The 15,393-nt window shown below is 42.5% G+C and overlaps 1 protein-coding gene across 2 annotated transcripts in view; it reads right to left on the minus strand.

Annotated features, from left to right (window-relative positions):
* Positions 1-15,393, minus strand: part of LOC142315539 (BTB/POZ domain-containing protein 2-like) — a 148,540-nt gene that overhangs the window by 18,751 nt on the left and 114,396 nt on the right. For both annotated transcript variants that reach the window (XM_075352555.1, XM_075352556.1), the window contains one exon: positions 4,000-4,192. In XM_075352555.1, the coding sequence (XP_075208670.1) occupies positions 4,000-4,192 (193 nt within the window). The remainder of the gene's footprint in view (positions 1-3,999; positions 4,193-15,393) is intronic.

Genomic DNA, 15,393 nt, shown 5'->3' on the forward strand with positions numbered 1-15,393 from the left:
ATCTAACTGCTTGTACTATACAGCTCTGGCAAAAATTAACCCCTGCAAAATTCACAGTTTTTCTGATTTTTCTCTTTATTGGTATACTTTTGAGTAAAAAGTAAAATTGTTCTTTTATTCTATAAACTACTAACAACATGTCTCCGAATTTCCAAGCAATAAATTTGTATTTATTTTCTGATAATGAGAAGTGGTCAAAATAACAAAACAATGCAATGCTTTCAGACCTCAAATAATGCAAAGAAATAAGTTCATAATCATTTAGAAATGACAATACTAATGTTTTACCTCAGAAATCAATATTTTGTGGAATAACCATGATTAATCACAGCTTTCACGCGTCTTGGCATGCTTTCCACCAGTCTATCACACTGCTTTTGGGTGACCTTATGCCACTTCTGGCCAGTAGAATGAGGTGTACTCGACATGTAGAGAAGCTGATTTTTAGAAAATTGTGCAGTAATCTCTTAATTTTTGCCAGAGCTGTATATAGTACTACTACAGTACTGTCATGTATAGAACAAATCACAGTCTCTTATGAACACCAGTCAGAATCTGGTTACCAGAGTACCGTGATCACAGGCACAGTGGTCTTCCGCACACTCCTGGCTGTCATGACAACCCATCATTGCCCCACAATCACACCACAGAGACAACAATGAGTGCAATGGAATGATGCCTCCCTATGCTGTCGCGCTGTAAATGCTGCCAAAAGATTGACAGCGGCATTTAACATGGTGACAGCCGCCTGTGGGTATTAGAGCTAGATGACGGGCTGAACATCAGAGCCACTATATGCTGGGAAAGATGCAGGCTCACTTCCTAAGTGTGCATGTCAAGGAGTCGGCATATGACAACTGTACATCATCTCTGTTAGGGGTTAAAATATACCATATACCATTAGTCATTTAGTGATACACTACAGTTAAAAAGTTTAGGGTCACTTAGATTTTTATTTTTGAAAGGAAAGCACATTTTTTTAATGAAGCTAACAGTACATTAAACAGAAATACACTTTATACATTGTTAATGTGGTAAATGACTATTCTAGCTGCAAACGTCTGGGAGTTAATGCAATATCTACATAGGTGTATAGAGGCCCATTTCCAACAACCACCACTACAGTGTTCTAATGGTTAATGGTACATTGTGTTTGCTAACTGTGTTAGAAGGCTAATGGAGGTTTAGAAATCCCTTGAAAACCCTTGTGCACTAAGTATGTTAGCACAGCTAAAAACAGCTGATTAGAGAAGCTATAAAACTGACCTTCCTTTGAGCTAGTTGAGAATCTGGAGTATTACATTTGTTAGTGCCATTAAACTCTCAAAATGGCCAGAAAAAGAGAACTTCATGTGAAACTCGACAGTCTATTCTTGTTCTTAGAAGTGAAGGCTATTCCAAGCGAGAAATTGCCAAGAAACTGAAAATTTCCTACAACGGTGTGTACTACTCCCTTCAGAGGAGAGCACAAACAGGCTCTAACCAGAGTAGAAAGAGAAGTGGGAGGCCGCGCTGCACAACTGAGCAACAAGACAAGTACATTAGAGTCTCTAGTTTGAGAAATCAACGCCTCACAGGTACTGAACTTACAGCTTCTTTAAATAGTACCCGCAAAATGCCAGTGTCAACGTCAACAGTAAAGAGGCGACTCCGGGATGCTGGCCTTCAGGGCAGAGTGGCAAAGAAAAAGCCGTATCTGAGACTGGCTAATAAAAGGAAAAGATTAATATGGGCAAAAGAACACATACATTGGACAGAGGAAGATTGGAAAAAAGTGTTATGGACAGAGTAATCGAAGTTTGAGGTGTTTGGATCACACAGAACAACATTTGTGAGACGCAGAACAATTGAAAAGATGCTGGAAGAGTGCCTGACGCCATCTGTCAAGCATGATGGAGGTAATGTGATGGTCTGGGGTTACTTTGGTGCTGGTAAAGTGGGAGATTTGTACAAGGTAAAAGGGATTTTGAATAAGGAAGGCTATAACTCCATTTTGCAACGCCATGCCATACCCTGTGGACAGCACTTGATTGGAGCCAATTTCATCCTACAACGGGACAATGCCCTAAAGCACACCTCCAAATAATGCAACTATTTAGGGAAGAAGCTGGCAGATGGTATTCTAATCTGTAATGGAGTGACCAGCCCAGTCACCAGATCTCAACCCTATTGAGCTGTTGTTGGTGCAGCTTGACTGTACGATACGCAAAAAGTGCCCATCAAGCCAATCCAACTTGTGGGAGTGGGGAAGCATGGGGTGAAATATCCCCAGATTACCTCAGCAAATTAACAGCTAGAATGCCAAGGGTCTGCAAAGCTGTAATTGCTGCAAAGGGAGAATTCTGTGACAAAAGCAAAGTTTGAAGGAGAAAATTATTATTTCAAGTAAAATCATTATTTTTTAACCTAGTCAATGTCTGGACTAGATTTTCTATTCACTATGCAACTCATTTAATAAATAAAAGTATGATTTTTCATGGAAAAGACAAAATTGTCTTGGTGAACCCAAACTTTTGAACTGTATTGTATATTCTCAATGGCCAATCTACTGTCTTCAAAACCAAATTGCCAGCTGACATTGTCAATTGACAGCTGAAATGTTCACCAGAAATATTGGTTCATGCAGGACAGCTTTTCACAGTTACCACACATTAAAGGTTTTATAAAGTTGTGATCTGGGACTATAAAGGACAGAGAAGCAAGAAAGTGTGCATTAGGGTAAACAGCTACCATGAAGGGCCACCAAAATGCATAGGCAAGTCCTACTGTCCATATGTCAATCCACATGGCTTGGGGTATTCCAAAGATACATTCCACACATCATTACTCCATCCTGAAATTTTGACACCGGATAGGAATGGATCTTATATTCTTGCTTCTTGTGCAAAAATTCTCACCATTTTATCAGCATGTTGCAATTAGAAATCTGAATTCATCAGACCAGACTGTTCCATTCCGTGAACACTTTTTTCGGCATTTTTTCCCTTCCAAAGTCTTCCTTTTGTGTTCCCCTTCGGCTATGAACACATGTTGCAGATATGGTGCAGAGATTACCTTCTGGCAGAAAAACTCACCCAAAAAATGCATCTGGTTTTGGTCAGGGTTTTTTTTTACATTTTTTTTGTGGAGTCTGGCTGGAAGGGCTAAAAATGCAGGAAAAAGCAACCCTACAATTGACATGCTGCAGATTTTTTTCTGCATCAAAATCTGCATGGGAAAAAATGCAACGTTGGCCCAGCATTTAAGACTTTGCTGGCTTCAGAAGAGCCATGCAGATTTTGGTGCAAATTTTGTAGAAGAAAAAAAAAAAAGCACCAGAAACCGCGGCAAAATCCGTATTGTATGCACAAGGCCTTAGAGACCAATAGCGTTCAAACCGGTCATTAGCTGTTCTAGCCCTTCTGCGCTAATGAGTGGTGCTCCCTAAAATATTCGTTGGACCATCAGATTTCAATCAGCTTCATTCATCTAGTCCTCCTCTTCGGACTGCTGTGGCAGTTTTTACGTGCATGCAAGATCCTCTTTTGCACGGTTGCATGAGAAAATCCCACAGAATTGGCAGTTCTCAAAATACGGACCTTGACTAATCTTGTACTGATCACTATCCCTTGTTAGAAGATAGACTGCTCGATTTAACTCTTCTAATATGAGTACACACCATGGAAAACTTGCTCAGATGATTTTATGCTACAATTCTGGGTCATATACCTAATTTCCAGACATGGAAGCTCCAATCGAGAAAGAGCAGGTTTCTCTAATAAATTAGGCAATTCATAAGCATCAATAATGGGTTCCCATTGTAGGGAAAAATGTATCCGACATGGCCTGATCCCTTTACTGTGGGCTTCTGTATAGAAGAGTGGCTGGCCTACATATTACAACTGTAGGATTGTGAGAATGTTTTTAGACTTCTAATCAGATCATGGAGAAGCTAAAGATCATGTAGCATTTACTGTATCACTGTACATAGTTTAGTGTCTTACAAATATACTACAGTACCTTATTCGATCGCTGGTACCACTGTAACCCCATCGACTTTCTACTTGCTGGAAACGGTTAATATTACACTCCTTCCCACGCAGACAACACCTTGGCCTGTCTATAAATTCTACTCGAGGTTTGGGGTTTACTGTAAAGTGCAGGAAAAGACTGACCACTTCCCGATCAGTGAGTATGCCTGACTGAGCTGGGCCTAGAGAAAACAAAATTAAAATGGACAAAAAAAGCTATGAATACATTTAAAATGCAAAATTATAAGGAAAAAAGTTTAAAAAAGCCCCCAAAAACATATGACCAAAATTAAACTTAACCTTAAAGGGGTTGTTCAGAATCAACATAAATACAGGCCTAGAGTGGTCTGTGGTTGGCAGCATCTGATGCTGTTCACACTGCAGAATCTGACACTACACACTATACCTCCTTAGGTGCTTCTGAGGCACCGTTCATATCAGCGGTATTTTGCCACAAGGCCGGATCTGTTACAGATGCGTTCCAGCTCAATTCACCTCCACTGGAATCGCGGCAATATGCGGCCGCATGTGATGCACACAACCGCATCCCGCCACGACTCCATTGGAAATGAACCGAACCGAAACGCATCTGCAACGGATCCGGCCCTGCGGCAAAATACCGCTGATGTGAGCGGCGCCTCAGTTACACAGACAGGCTCGGGCATCCACCAGCTGTGTTCTCATTAGTAATCAGGCTTGCATAATCTCTGCTAGCCTACTGGTTACCTCTTGGATCACATGTTGTGGGAGACCAATCACAGTCACTCCCCACCTTTTAAGGATGGTGGAGCCATCTACCATGTATTTATTTTTTTAAAATCTAGACGGTCAAAAGAGAAAGCTTTTGGTACTGCGCCAGTCACATGAAAAATATTTTTATTGGTCTTGGAAAGAGAAACAAAATAAAATACATGCTAATGTAAACCAAGTTTTCAAAACTGGTTAGGTCTTTTCATCAGGCATATTTTCACAAAGTGTCTGAGGATATACAAATATATACACAAAAGTAGCAGAGATGTGGTATAATTAATGGACATAAAACCACAGAATGAGCTTGGAGAGTAAATCTCAGCTTAGATAGGCGGCGTGAAAGATTCATTGTCCCCAAGGGTACCGTCTCACTAAACGACGTACCAGCAATTCAGACCACGATATGACCTGGTCAGGATCGCTGGTGCGTCACTACATGGTCGCTGGTGAGCTGTCAATCAGGCAGATCTCACCAGCGACTCTGCGCTTGGTTACCAAGGTAAATATCGGGTAACTAAGCAAAGCGCTTTGCTTAGTAACCCGATATTTACCCTGGCTACGTGTGCAGGGAGCCAGCGCTAAGCGGTGTAAGCTGGTAACCAGGGTAAATTTCGGGTAACCAAACAAAGCGCTTTGTTTAGTTACCAGATATTTACCCTGGTTACCAGCTTACGCTGCTTACACAGAGTCGGTGCTAGTTGGTCTCCCGCCGTCAAACACGCCGATGTGTGCTGCACAGTGGGAGACCTAGTTCATTTTTTGCCCATTGAACAGTGTGTAACGATCAGCGATTTCACAGCAGGGGCCAGGTCGCTGCTTAGTGTCACACACAGCGAGATCGCGGATGAGGTCACTGGTACGTCACAAAACCTGTGACTCAGCAGCGATCTCACTAGAGATCTCGCTATGTGAGAAGTACCCCTAACTTGCTGTAAGATTAGCAAAGGTTTAGCTAAAGTCCCATGGGCCCCAGGACAAATTTGGACCTGTTTACCGCCTACACCATGTTGTTCATCAGATGCATATGTCAAACGAAAAAAAAAACAAAAAAAAAACATTGCAGATAAAATATACACTGCAAATATCACAGAAATGGCATCATGTTGTAATTTATGCCTCTAAATAATAAAGTAACAGTTACTAAATAACTATTATACCCATATCATTACTCAACAAAGACTATCATACCAAAACCAATATCATCACATAAAATGTCAAATAAAATGCAGCCACACCATGAACGCATAGTCTCTGGATTTAACCACCCTGTTAGTCAACAAAATCCAATATACAGAGATAGATTGTGTGTACAGGTTAATCCAGCGAAGTGTCAACTGAATTATCGCTTTTCTTCATCTTGCATATTGTGATAACTTCTTCCAGCCACAACCCGTCTCTACTGAAACGCACACATCTGTGGATGAACACTCCTAGAGCATCTTCCGCACTTTTACACTTTTATTCATGGAGCCAGATGAAACAGAAAAGTGCCACTCTGCCACCCTAACGCCTAACACAATAACAGAACCTTTCTTTTCTTCCACACAGTAACAATATGCCCCCAAAAATGTATTTAGCCCAAAAGAAAAACAAACAGAGGTATTGAAAGATCCGCGCTTGCCATAAGAAAGTCCAGACTCCGGTAGAAATAAAAGAATAAGGTCTTTATTCTTCCAGACATTATTCTTTTATTTTTACCGGAGTCTGGACTTTCTTACTGGCGAGCGCGGATCTTTACCACTCTATTCTTTGGACTGGATCCTTGTTAGTGGCCGCAGCTGCTAGACTTATGCTTGTCTGTTGGTTGTGTTTCACACAACCACAGGGGTGAGTATCCGACGATTCTTTACCCACTGTGTGATTTATGATAAGACCCTATGTGCGCTTTTTGCTTTTATTAGAATTAAGCTCAAAAATATATTACAATAATGATGTCGCCCTATAAATATAATGTCCTGTGTCCTCACTTGTGGCCCCCATACAGTACTAATGCTTATGAACTCTTTTGTGACCCCCATACAATGGTAAAAATTACCCTTTGTGCCGCCATACACTAGTAATTTCTGTATATGCTCAAAATCAGCGGTACTGACATCCATAAAGCGGTAACGTAAACCTTTTCTGCCCATACAGTAATAGCTTCCCCCTTTTATACCTCAATATAGTTGTATCAAATTGTGGCATCATAAATTAGTAATAAATAATGGACTGGGAAACAAGACATTATTAATGTATGAAATACAATGGGGGACATTATTAATGTCTGTATGGAGCCACAAAGGGGGGGGGGGGGGCTATCACTGTGCTCCGGTCAGATTATGTGACATTATTGTATGGGGGGGCCATCAGAGGACATTAATAAGGTCCATCAAATAGTAATGTCTCCTGTTATGTCACTCTCCACAAAGCAATCGAAACAAAAACGATACTAATCATTTGTCCACACATGATGAGCAGCTCCTTCTTTCTTCTCCAAAGCCCAGCACAATGCTATGACGTCATTGAGCTGCCTGTGACATTTCCTAAACGTCAGCTGTGGGCCTTCGATAAGCTGGTGGGTTGTACACATATTGTGGTGCAGTGAACGAGTGGCTCTCTGCTCTGCAATACTTTTTACCTGAATGTGCATCTGAGGTTGCACATCCAGCTGATAACAGAGCTGTCACTGGTGGGTAGTCCTAAACTCCAGACCCTGTGAGGGACACCCCCTGGGATCTTTACGCCCCTCAAGATCAGAGACCTAATGCTCTTGAGTTATAGTATCACATTACACGGGACAAAACCGGTCACAATGATGCATTTCAACCTCCACATGGTTCACATTGAATAAAAAGGAGCAAAAACAAAAATGTTTGGCCACAGGTAGATGAATCTTTTTGTCTATAAGGCTATATTCACACTGTGCGTTTTTTCAGCGTTTTTTAGCTGCAGATTTGTCTTGGTTTTATGTAAATCCATGCTAATAAAATTTTGCTTTTTACAGTCCCAGCAAAGTCAATGAGATTTCTGACACTTCACACAAACAACCACAGATTATTCCTGACTGTTTTGTCAAATACCAGCGCTTTTGCTGTAGATTTCAAAGAATGACCATATCAATTCTTTGCAGCGTTTTTGCAATGTTTTTTTCATTGATAGAACCCATATTGTAGAAAAAAATGCAGCAAATCCGCAGCAAAAACGCAGATGGCTCAGAGGGGATTTCCTGCTACAAGATCAGGTTTCGGTCAGGAAAAAAAAAAATTACCAAAAAAGCCCTGTGTGAACAAAGCCTTAGGCCCTGTGCGCACACTGCGTTTTTACCCGCTTTTTTTGCGTTTCTTGCTGCAGAAATTTTTTGAGAAAATGGTTGTACCTTTCTGCAGACACTCCCCAGCAAAACCTATGGAAAAAAAAAATAGCTGTGCGCACACTGCGTTTTTTTTCCTCAAGAAGATTCTTTCTGCAGAATTCGAGAAAAAGAAAGAGCAAGTCACTTCTTTTCTGCAGGTACCTGCGTTTTTTGCCATAGATAATGGTAAAACGCAGGGACCAACCTGCGGAAAAACGCATCAAAAACGCATAAAAAAAACCCATAAAAAATTTGGTAAAAACGCATGCGGTTTTCGGTGCGTTATTGGTGTGTTTTTTGAACGTAAGTGCGCTAATCTTTCAGACTCAAGAAATTTCTTGAGAAAAATCCTTTTTCTAGTGCGCACAGGGCCTTACTGTGTGGCAATTAGACCTCATCCTTGCTTTAAGTTTCTGTTTTGTGTCCTCAACTTGAAGATCCACAGTAGGACATGAAGTATACAAAATCAGGAACACCACACATTTAAAAGGTGTCTAAGCATAGGGGACGGGAGCAAAGAGGTTCACATAGTGGTACAAATATTTTAGACCTACAGTTCAAAACCATTATTGTAGGTGCATCAATAAGGCAGTTAGAACAGCCCTTTGAACCTGGAGTTTGAGATAAAAGGAAGCAAGATAAAAAAATGGAGTATAATGGAGAATGGAGAATAAAAATTTATTTTATAATAAAAAAAATCATTACTTTGCAAACATTGATGAATAATAACCACAACAATAAAAGTTCAGTTAAGGCCGCTTTTCACACTACAATAAATCTTACGATGTGTCGGCGGGGCCACGTCGTAAGTGACGCACATCCGGCATCGTAAGGTACATTGCAGTGTGTGACAGGTACGTGCGATTGAACGTTAAAACGTTAAAATTTCTCATAAATTGAACGTCAGATTGTTCATCGTACCCGGGGTAGCACACATCGCAGTGTGAGACACCCCGGGAACGATGAACAGATCTTACCTGTGTCCAGCGGCTCCCGGGCGGCAATGCGGAAGGAAGGAGGTGGGCGGGATGTTTACGTCAAGCTCATCTCCGCCCCTCCGCTTCTATTGGCCGGCTGCCGCGTGACGTCGCTGTGACGCCGTACGTCCCTCCCACTCCAGGAAGTGGACGTTCGCCGCCCACATCGAGGTCGTATGGACGGGTAAGTATGTGTCACAGGGGGTTACTCGTTTGTGCGGCACATTCAACAAATTGAACGTGACGCACATACGATGGGGGGGGTTACGATCGCATACGATATCGTATGCGAAATCGTAACGTGTAAAGCAGGCTTTACTCTTTAAAGCTGTCACATCTCCTCTAGGACCTACTTCTGCGACGTCTACTTCTGTCACCAGGTGCTGCTCTATTCATTCTGCAGTCAGTGTTCATGACTGAAGAGACACCGGGACCAGAAGCTTTGACAGGCACAGGCTCTGTCCAGCCATGATGACTGGGGTGACTGGTTCAGTCCTGCTCTTGCTTGCTGGTTATATTACGGTTGTCTGACTGTAGCTTGTTTCCTAAACATTCTTTTTGCCTTCTGATTTTCTACCTAGACAGTCCTCTGTTTCTGATATGGGTACATGACTACTCCTGCTAGCCTGCAACATCAGCCAGCAGCTGACTGAGGCCACAAACCAAGGACCACTGTTTAACCCTCTGCAGTATCTGGACCAGGGGTTGGGAACTGGTAAACAGAGGCTTGCGCTAAAAGTCTATCCGTGGTAGCTAGTAGACACCCGTGACAGACCCACATAACGAAAGCAAAGATGAGACCTCATTGCCACACAGTGTAGGCAAAAAGATCTACCAGGGATCAAACCTTTTTTGTGGTCCAGGACACAACAGGAACGATATGAAAGTGGTCATATTAAGAACACATGCGCACGCTGCATCTTTTTGTGTTCACAAACTGCAGCCAAAACTGCAGCTAAAATGCAGCCAAAACTGCACCTTGTCAGAGAGCCTGGAAATGTCACAAAAAATGCTTGTAAATGTAGGTGCGTTTTCGGTACGTTTTTGGTGCGTTTTTCACAAAATGCGTTTTTGCTGTGTTTTTGTGACAAATGTTGACAAAAACGCAGGAAGAATGAACATGTTGCATTTTTTTTGCCACAAACTTTTGACAAAAAACGCTGACAAACTGCAATGTGCGCATAGCAAATCTGACTTCTCATAGACTTTGCTGGGAAGTCAAATGTCAGAAAGTTCTGACAACAAAACTGCAGCCAAAAACGCAGCGTGCACATGTAGCCTAAAATGGCAATTTCAAACCACAAAGGAGACAAAACGGTCTCGCAATCCAGCATTATGGCAGGAGGATTGGCACTGGACTAAACCTGTCACAAGGATATAAATCAAAATATTAAGGAATCTGATCTACAGATAATGAGGGGGATCAGATCTCTGATCTGATGTATCGACAATAAAACTTTTACACCTCTTATCTCAACTAATTATGCATTTCTTCTCCATGCTCATTTAGTGCTTTTTAAACATCCTTTAACTATACCATGTGTGCTGTTTTTGTATAAATTAACCCCAATTCCAAAAAACGTTGGGACACAATGAAACAACTGTAAAGAAAACAAGCAATAATCTGGAAACCTCTTAATCATATTTTTATTCACAACAAAACATAGAATACAGATCAGAAGGTGAAAGTTACAGTTTTCCATTTAATTTGAAAAAATAACTCATTTACAAATTAGTGGCAGTCACATCTCTAGAGTTGGAACAGGGTAAATAAGCTGGGAAACTAATGATGTGTTACGAATAATAAACAACTGGAGAGACAATTTTCAAAGTCACATGACTGTATAAAAAAAGAAAACAAAAACATGATAGAGGCAGAGTCTCAGAAGCAAATATAGTCAGTCAGAGGTTCACCAGTCTCTCATCAGCTGCATCTAAAAATTGTTCTGAAACATAAAATGTGGCTTTAAGATTTCCAAACCATTGCATTCTTATTTTCATGACCATTTCTTTTTACAGTATCCCAACATTTTTGGAATTTGGTTTGTATATGTATTTCTTCTAATGCTTTGTTATACTATACCTAAATCTAAATGGTCTCAAATGCTTGTTTTGCAAAATTATTATTTTTTGTTAGACATTAAAAATTATATTGTTACGGGTGTGTCATGGGTAACAGACAGTACTGTAGTGTCAGGCAATATAAGGTCACAGAGTTTGGCTGTACTAGGTAGCTCCTCTGCTGGGTTTTCATCCTTTTCCCTTTAAGACCCCGCAGAGCTCCTCTTCGCTTCAGCTGCTAATTATCTATATTTCATCTGGGGTTTAAATACTCTAATTTTCCCTAGACTTGAGCGGATATTCGGTTGATTCAAGCCCTGCATGCAAAACAGGTGGCTTGCACTCATCTGTGGTATTGTTGCTGAAACTTTGCTGAACTTCTACCCGAGTCATCTGTGGATAAGTAGTTCATGGACTATTTCCCCGTGTGTCCTCCTTGTGTCTTAGTTAGTGCTTAGTGGTGTTGACAAAGAGATCATCCCACCCGTTCCCTATTTAGGGCCCAGCACGAGGGATACCGAGGGTCAGGTATCAGGTTCTGCACCTATGTGCCGAGCCGATCTAGGGTGGTGAGGGACCCCAAGGACAAGCGGTAGGTTTGGCCACGGTTCACCATCTCCCCCTTCAATAGACAGAGGGTTTCCCCTCCCTTCCCTTTCGCTTGGTACTTCCCCGTACCTAGTGTAAAATATATTTTGTTTCTCTTAGGCTGCTTTCACACATCAGTTTTTTGCCATCAGGCACAATCCGGCAAAAACTAAAAAAAACGGATCCGGCATCTGTTGCCGCTGGATCCGTTTTTTCCCCCATAGACTTTCATTAGCGCCGGATTGTGCTGGATGGTTTTGCGTTTCATCCGTTTTTTGCCGGATCCAGCAAAATGTACTTGTCCGGCGGCCAGATGAAATGTTGAAGTGAACGTTTGTGTCCGGCAAAAAAAACGGATTGCGCCGGATCCGGCGTGTTTTATAATGGAAGCCGGATCCGGCAAAAAACTGACCTGGTCGCCGGATCAGTTTTTTTGAACTGAGCCAGCTCAGAATCACACCGGATCTGTCAAAAAACTGGAGGAACTGATGGAAAAAAACTGATGCAACTGATCAGTTTTTTCGCCGGATCCGTTGCATCAGTTTTTTTCGCCGGATCGTGCCTGATGGCAAAAAACTGATGTGTGAAAGCAGCCTAACTGAGAGCAGTCAATCTTAAATGTAGATGACAACATGGAAAACTAAAAAGAAAATCACCAAAAATTCTTTTGCTTTACAATAAGATAAGGATTACCGTATTTTTCGGACTATAAGACGCACCTGACCATAAGACGCACCCTGGGTTTAGAGGAGGAAAATAGGAAAATAAAATTTTAAGCAGAAAATGTGGTCATGACACACATATGGGGCGAGGATCTGCTGCTGACACTATTATGGGGTAATGTCCTGCTCATATACTCCCCAGCCTGCTCATATACTCCCCATGCTTCTCATATACTCCCCATGCTTCTCATATACTCCCCATGCTTCTCATATACTCCGCAGCCTGCTCATATACTCCCCAGCCTGCTCATATACTCCCCAGCCTGCTCATATACTCCCCAGCCTGCTCATATACTCCCCCAGCCTGCTCATATACTCCCCCAGCCTGCTCATATACTCCCCCAGCCTGCTCATATACTCCCCCAGCCTGCTCATATACTCCCCCAGCCTGCTCATATACTCCCCCAGCCTGCTCATATACTCCCCCAGCCTGCTCATATACTCCCCCAGCCTGCTCATATACTCCCCAGCCTGCTCATATACTCCCCATGCTGCTCATATACTCCCCATGCTGCTCATATACTCCCCATGCTGCTCATATACTCCCCATGCTGCTCATATACCCTCACCCTCCTCATATACTCCCCAGCCTGCTATATACACCCCATGCTGCTCATAATATACACCTATCCTGCTCATATACTCCCCAGCCTGCTCATATACTCCCCAGCCTGCTCATATACTCCCCATGCTGCTATATACCCTCATCCTGCTCATATACTCCCCATGCAGCTCATATACTCCCCAGCCTGCTATATACCCTTGTTGAGGATAAAGAATTGAGTATCCAAAAATACTTAATTCAGCCATTTCATAGACTCAGTTATATAGTTCAGTAGATGTGAACTAACACACATATTTGTGAATGCTTTTGTTTCTTACTAACATGTATATATGTATATTGCATATTCAGTGTATTTTCCTTAAACTCAGTATATACTAGGATATATATCTGTATAGCTTGAAGATGGCCACCATTTCCTGTTCTCCACCCAAGACAGATCGACAAAGAAATTCCTGAAGCCTGGACTGTCCAATCCAAGAAGGATATGTAGATCTCTCTACGTCATGAAGCCCTGACCTACGATACTTGATTGGACTAAAACTTTCGTTCACACCCCCTTACTGTTTGGTCTAGAGTTTCTTTCAAACAATAAAGAACACACTTGGTCAAGAGCCAGTCATGGAGATAGACATAACTGACTTGCTGTGCAGTTATTTTTCATTCTCGTGTGCACACATGACATTTTTAATTAGAAACAGCAGCCGGATATCGAGAGATCCTTTGAGTCTCATCATCATCGTCATTCTGACCCTGACAGTTGGCGCGCCAAGTGTGGGGCCACCGAAAAGGGTGAGTCAGAGCTTCCATTTTCCGGACGTCTGGGGGCTACTCCACAAGTATCCAGGTGTCGCTTGATAGGATTGATCACCCTTCATTTCGCAGGTAACCATCATATACATTGTGTGTGCTGTTTTACCTGTGGTTCGAGAGACACCTGGCGAAAGTGGGTGGTCACTAGTCCGGAGAATGGTAGTGCACCGGAGACCTAACGGTGTGACTGTCACCCGCCGGTGGGCTAGAAGGACCCAGCTCCCATAGGGGCTAGGTGTATGTTTTAAAGTATCCGGCTGTCTGTAATTAGAAATGGGGTGCTTTTTTTGAGTAGCTGTTGGGTTGTATAAAGTGTATAGTTAATCAAGCTTGTGATTTCTCTGCTTGGTTCTCGGAGAGTTAATTGTCTGTTGTTGTTCATGGAGGGAGAGAAAATGGAGGCTGGGGATGCTGCTGCTGTCTTTGTTCTGTGAAAAAGCAGGGGGGGGTCTGTTAGAGCCCAGGGATATCCATGGCAGTCTTTCTATTGAGAGCAAAGAATGCGAGAGGGGGGAGCAGAGGCCCGCGGAGGCAGCTACATCTTTACATTCTTACACTCAGAGGAAGCAAAAAGGTGGGGGCCATATGTCCACCAGCTGCTTGAGACAGAGCGGAGATCAAGTTACACAGCTCGGTCTCTGCTGTCTTTTAGCTGAGAAACAAGGGGGGTGGAGGGTGAAGAGGCAGACACCGGGTGTTAAAACAGCGCAGCTCTTTGGAGCGAGGAGAGAGGAGGGGTCAGTGGGCTAATATACAGGAGATGGCTGCAGCCTTTGTATCGTAAAGCAAGCAGAGTTGTAATGATTTGAAAGAAAAACAAGTGTTATTTTAGTTTGGATTTGAGAGAAATTAACTAGTTTATGCGTTTTTCAGCATTTTGTAATCGTTGGTTTGTTTTTGGAACAGAGAGATAAGGGAATTGGCGTGTCCCCCAGTGTTTTATTTTTATATATAAAACACATCGATTTCTGTTTATAGCCGGAAATAGGAACACGTGGAGAACGGTATTAGTATCCACGTGTTGGACGCTGAAAAAGTGCGTCCTCTTACACGGAAAAGAGGGGGAGGGATTCCGGTGGTGGAGAATGTCATGATGTATTTTACCTTCTCACTGTATTTGCTGTAATACTAGGTCAGGATGTGATGTCACTTTCCTTTGGTTGTACTTACTGAACACTTTGAAATGTCTTGGGATGTAAGTAACCATACCTTCCCCCCATCTCCTGTGTCTCTGGGCCCATAATGCAATTATCTCTTGTCCACACAGCCAGGGGAACTTCTCATTGTTTCGTAAGCAGTGGATAACGCCAACTACACAAACCTGTAGACATCTCGGAGCCAACCTTCTAGAATCTTCTAGTGGGCCCAACCATTGCATAGACCCCTACCCTTGAGGGGCGGGCCCACGAGCTCAGACAATACACTCCTGTTTCTAAATGCAGTTGGGAGTTGAGTTTTTGAAGAGGAAGGGAGCGAGATCTGAATCTGCGGACAGACCTCGCCGTCCAGTGGATTGTGTGGGATTTCTGGGACTCTGAAAAGGACTATTACGTTGTGATCTGGCACTTTGGATTATCGG

The sequence above is a fragment of the Anomaloglossus baeobatrachus genome, chromosome 1 (assembly GCF_048569485.1).
Source record: "Anomaloglossus baeobatrachus isolate aAnoBae1 chromosome 1, aAnoBae1.hap1, whole genome shotgun sequence".
In the NCBI taxonomy this organism is placed as follows: Eukaryota; Metazoa; Chordata; class Amphibia; order Anura; family Aromobatidae; genus Anomaloglossus; species Anomaloglossus baeobatrachus.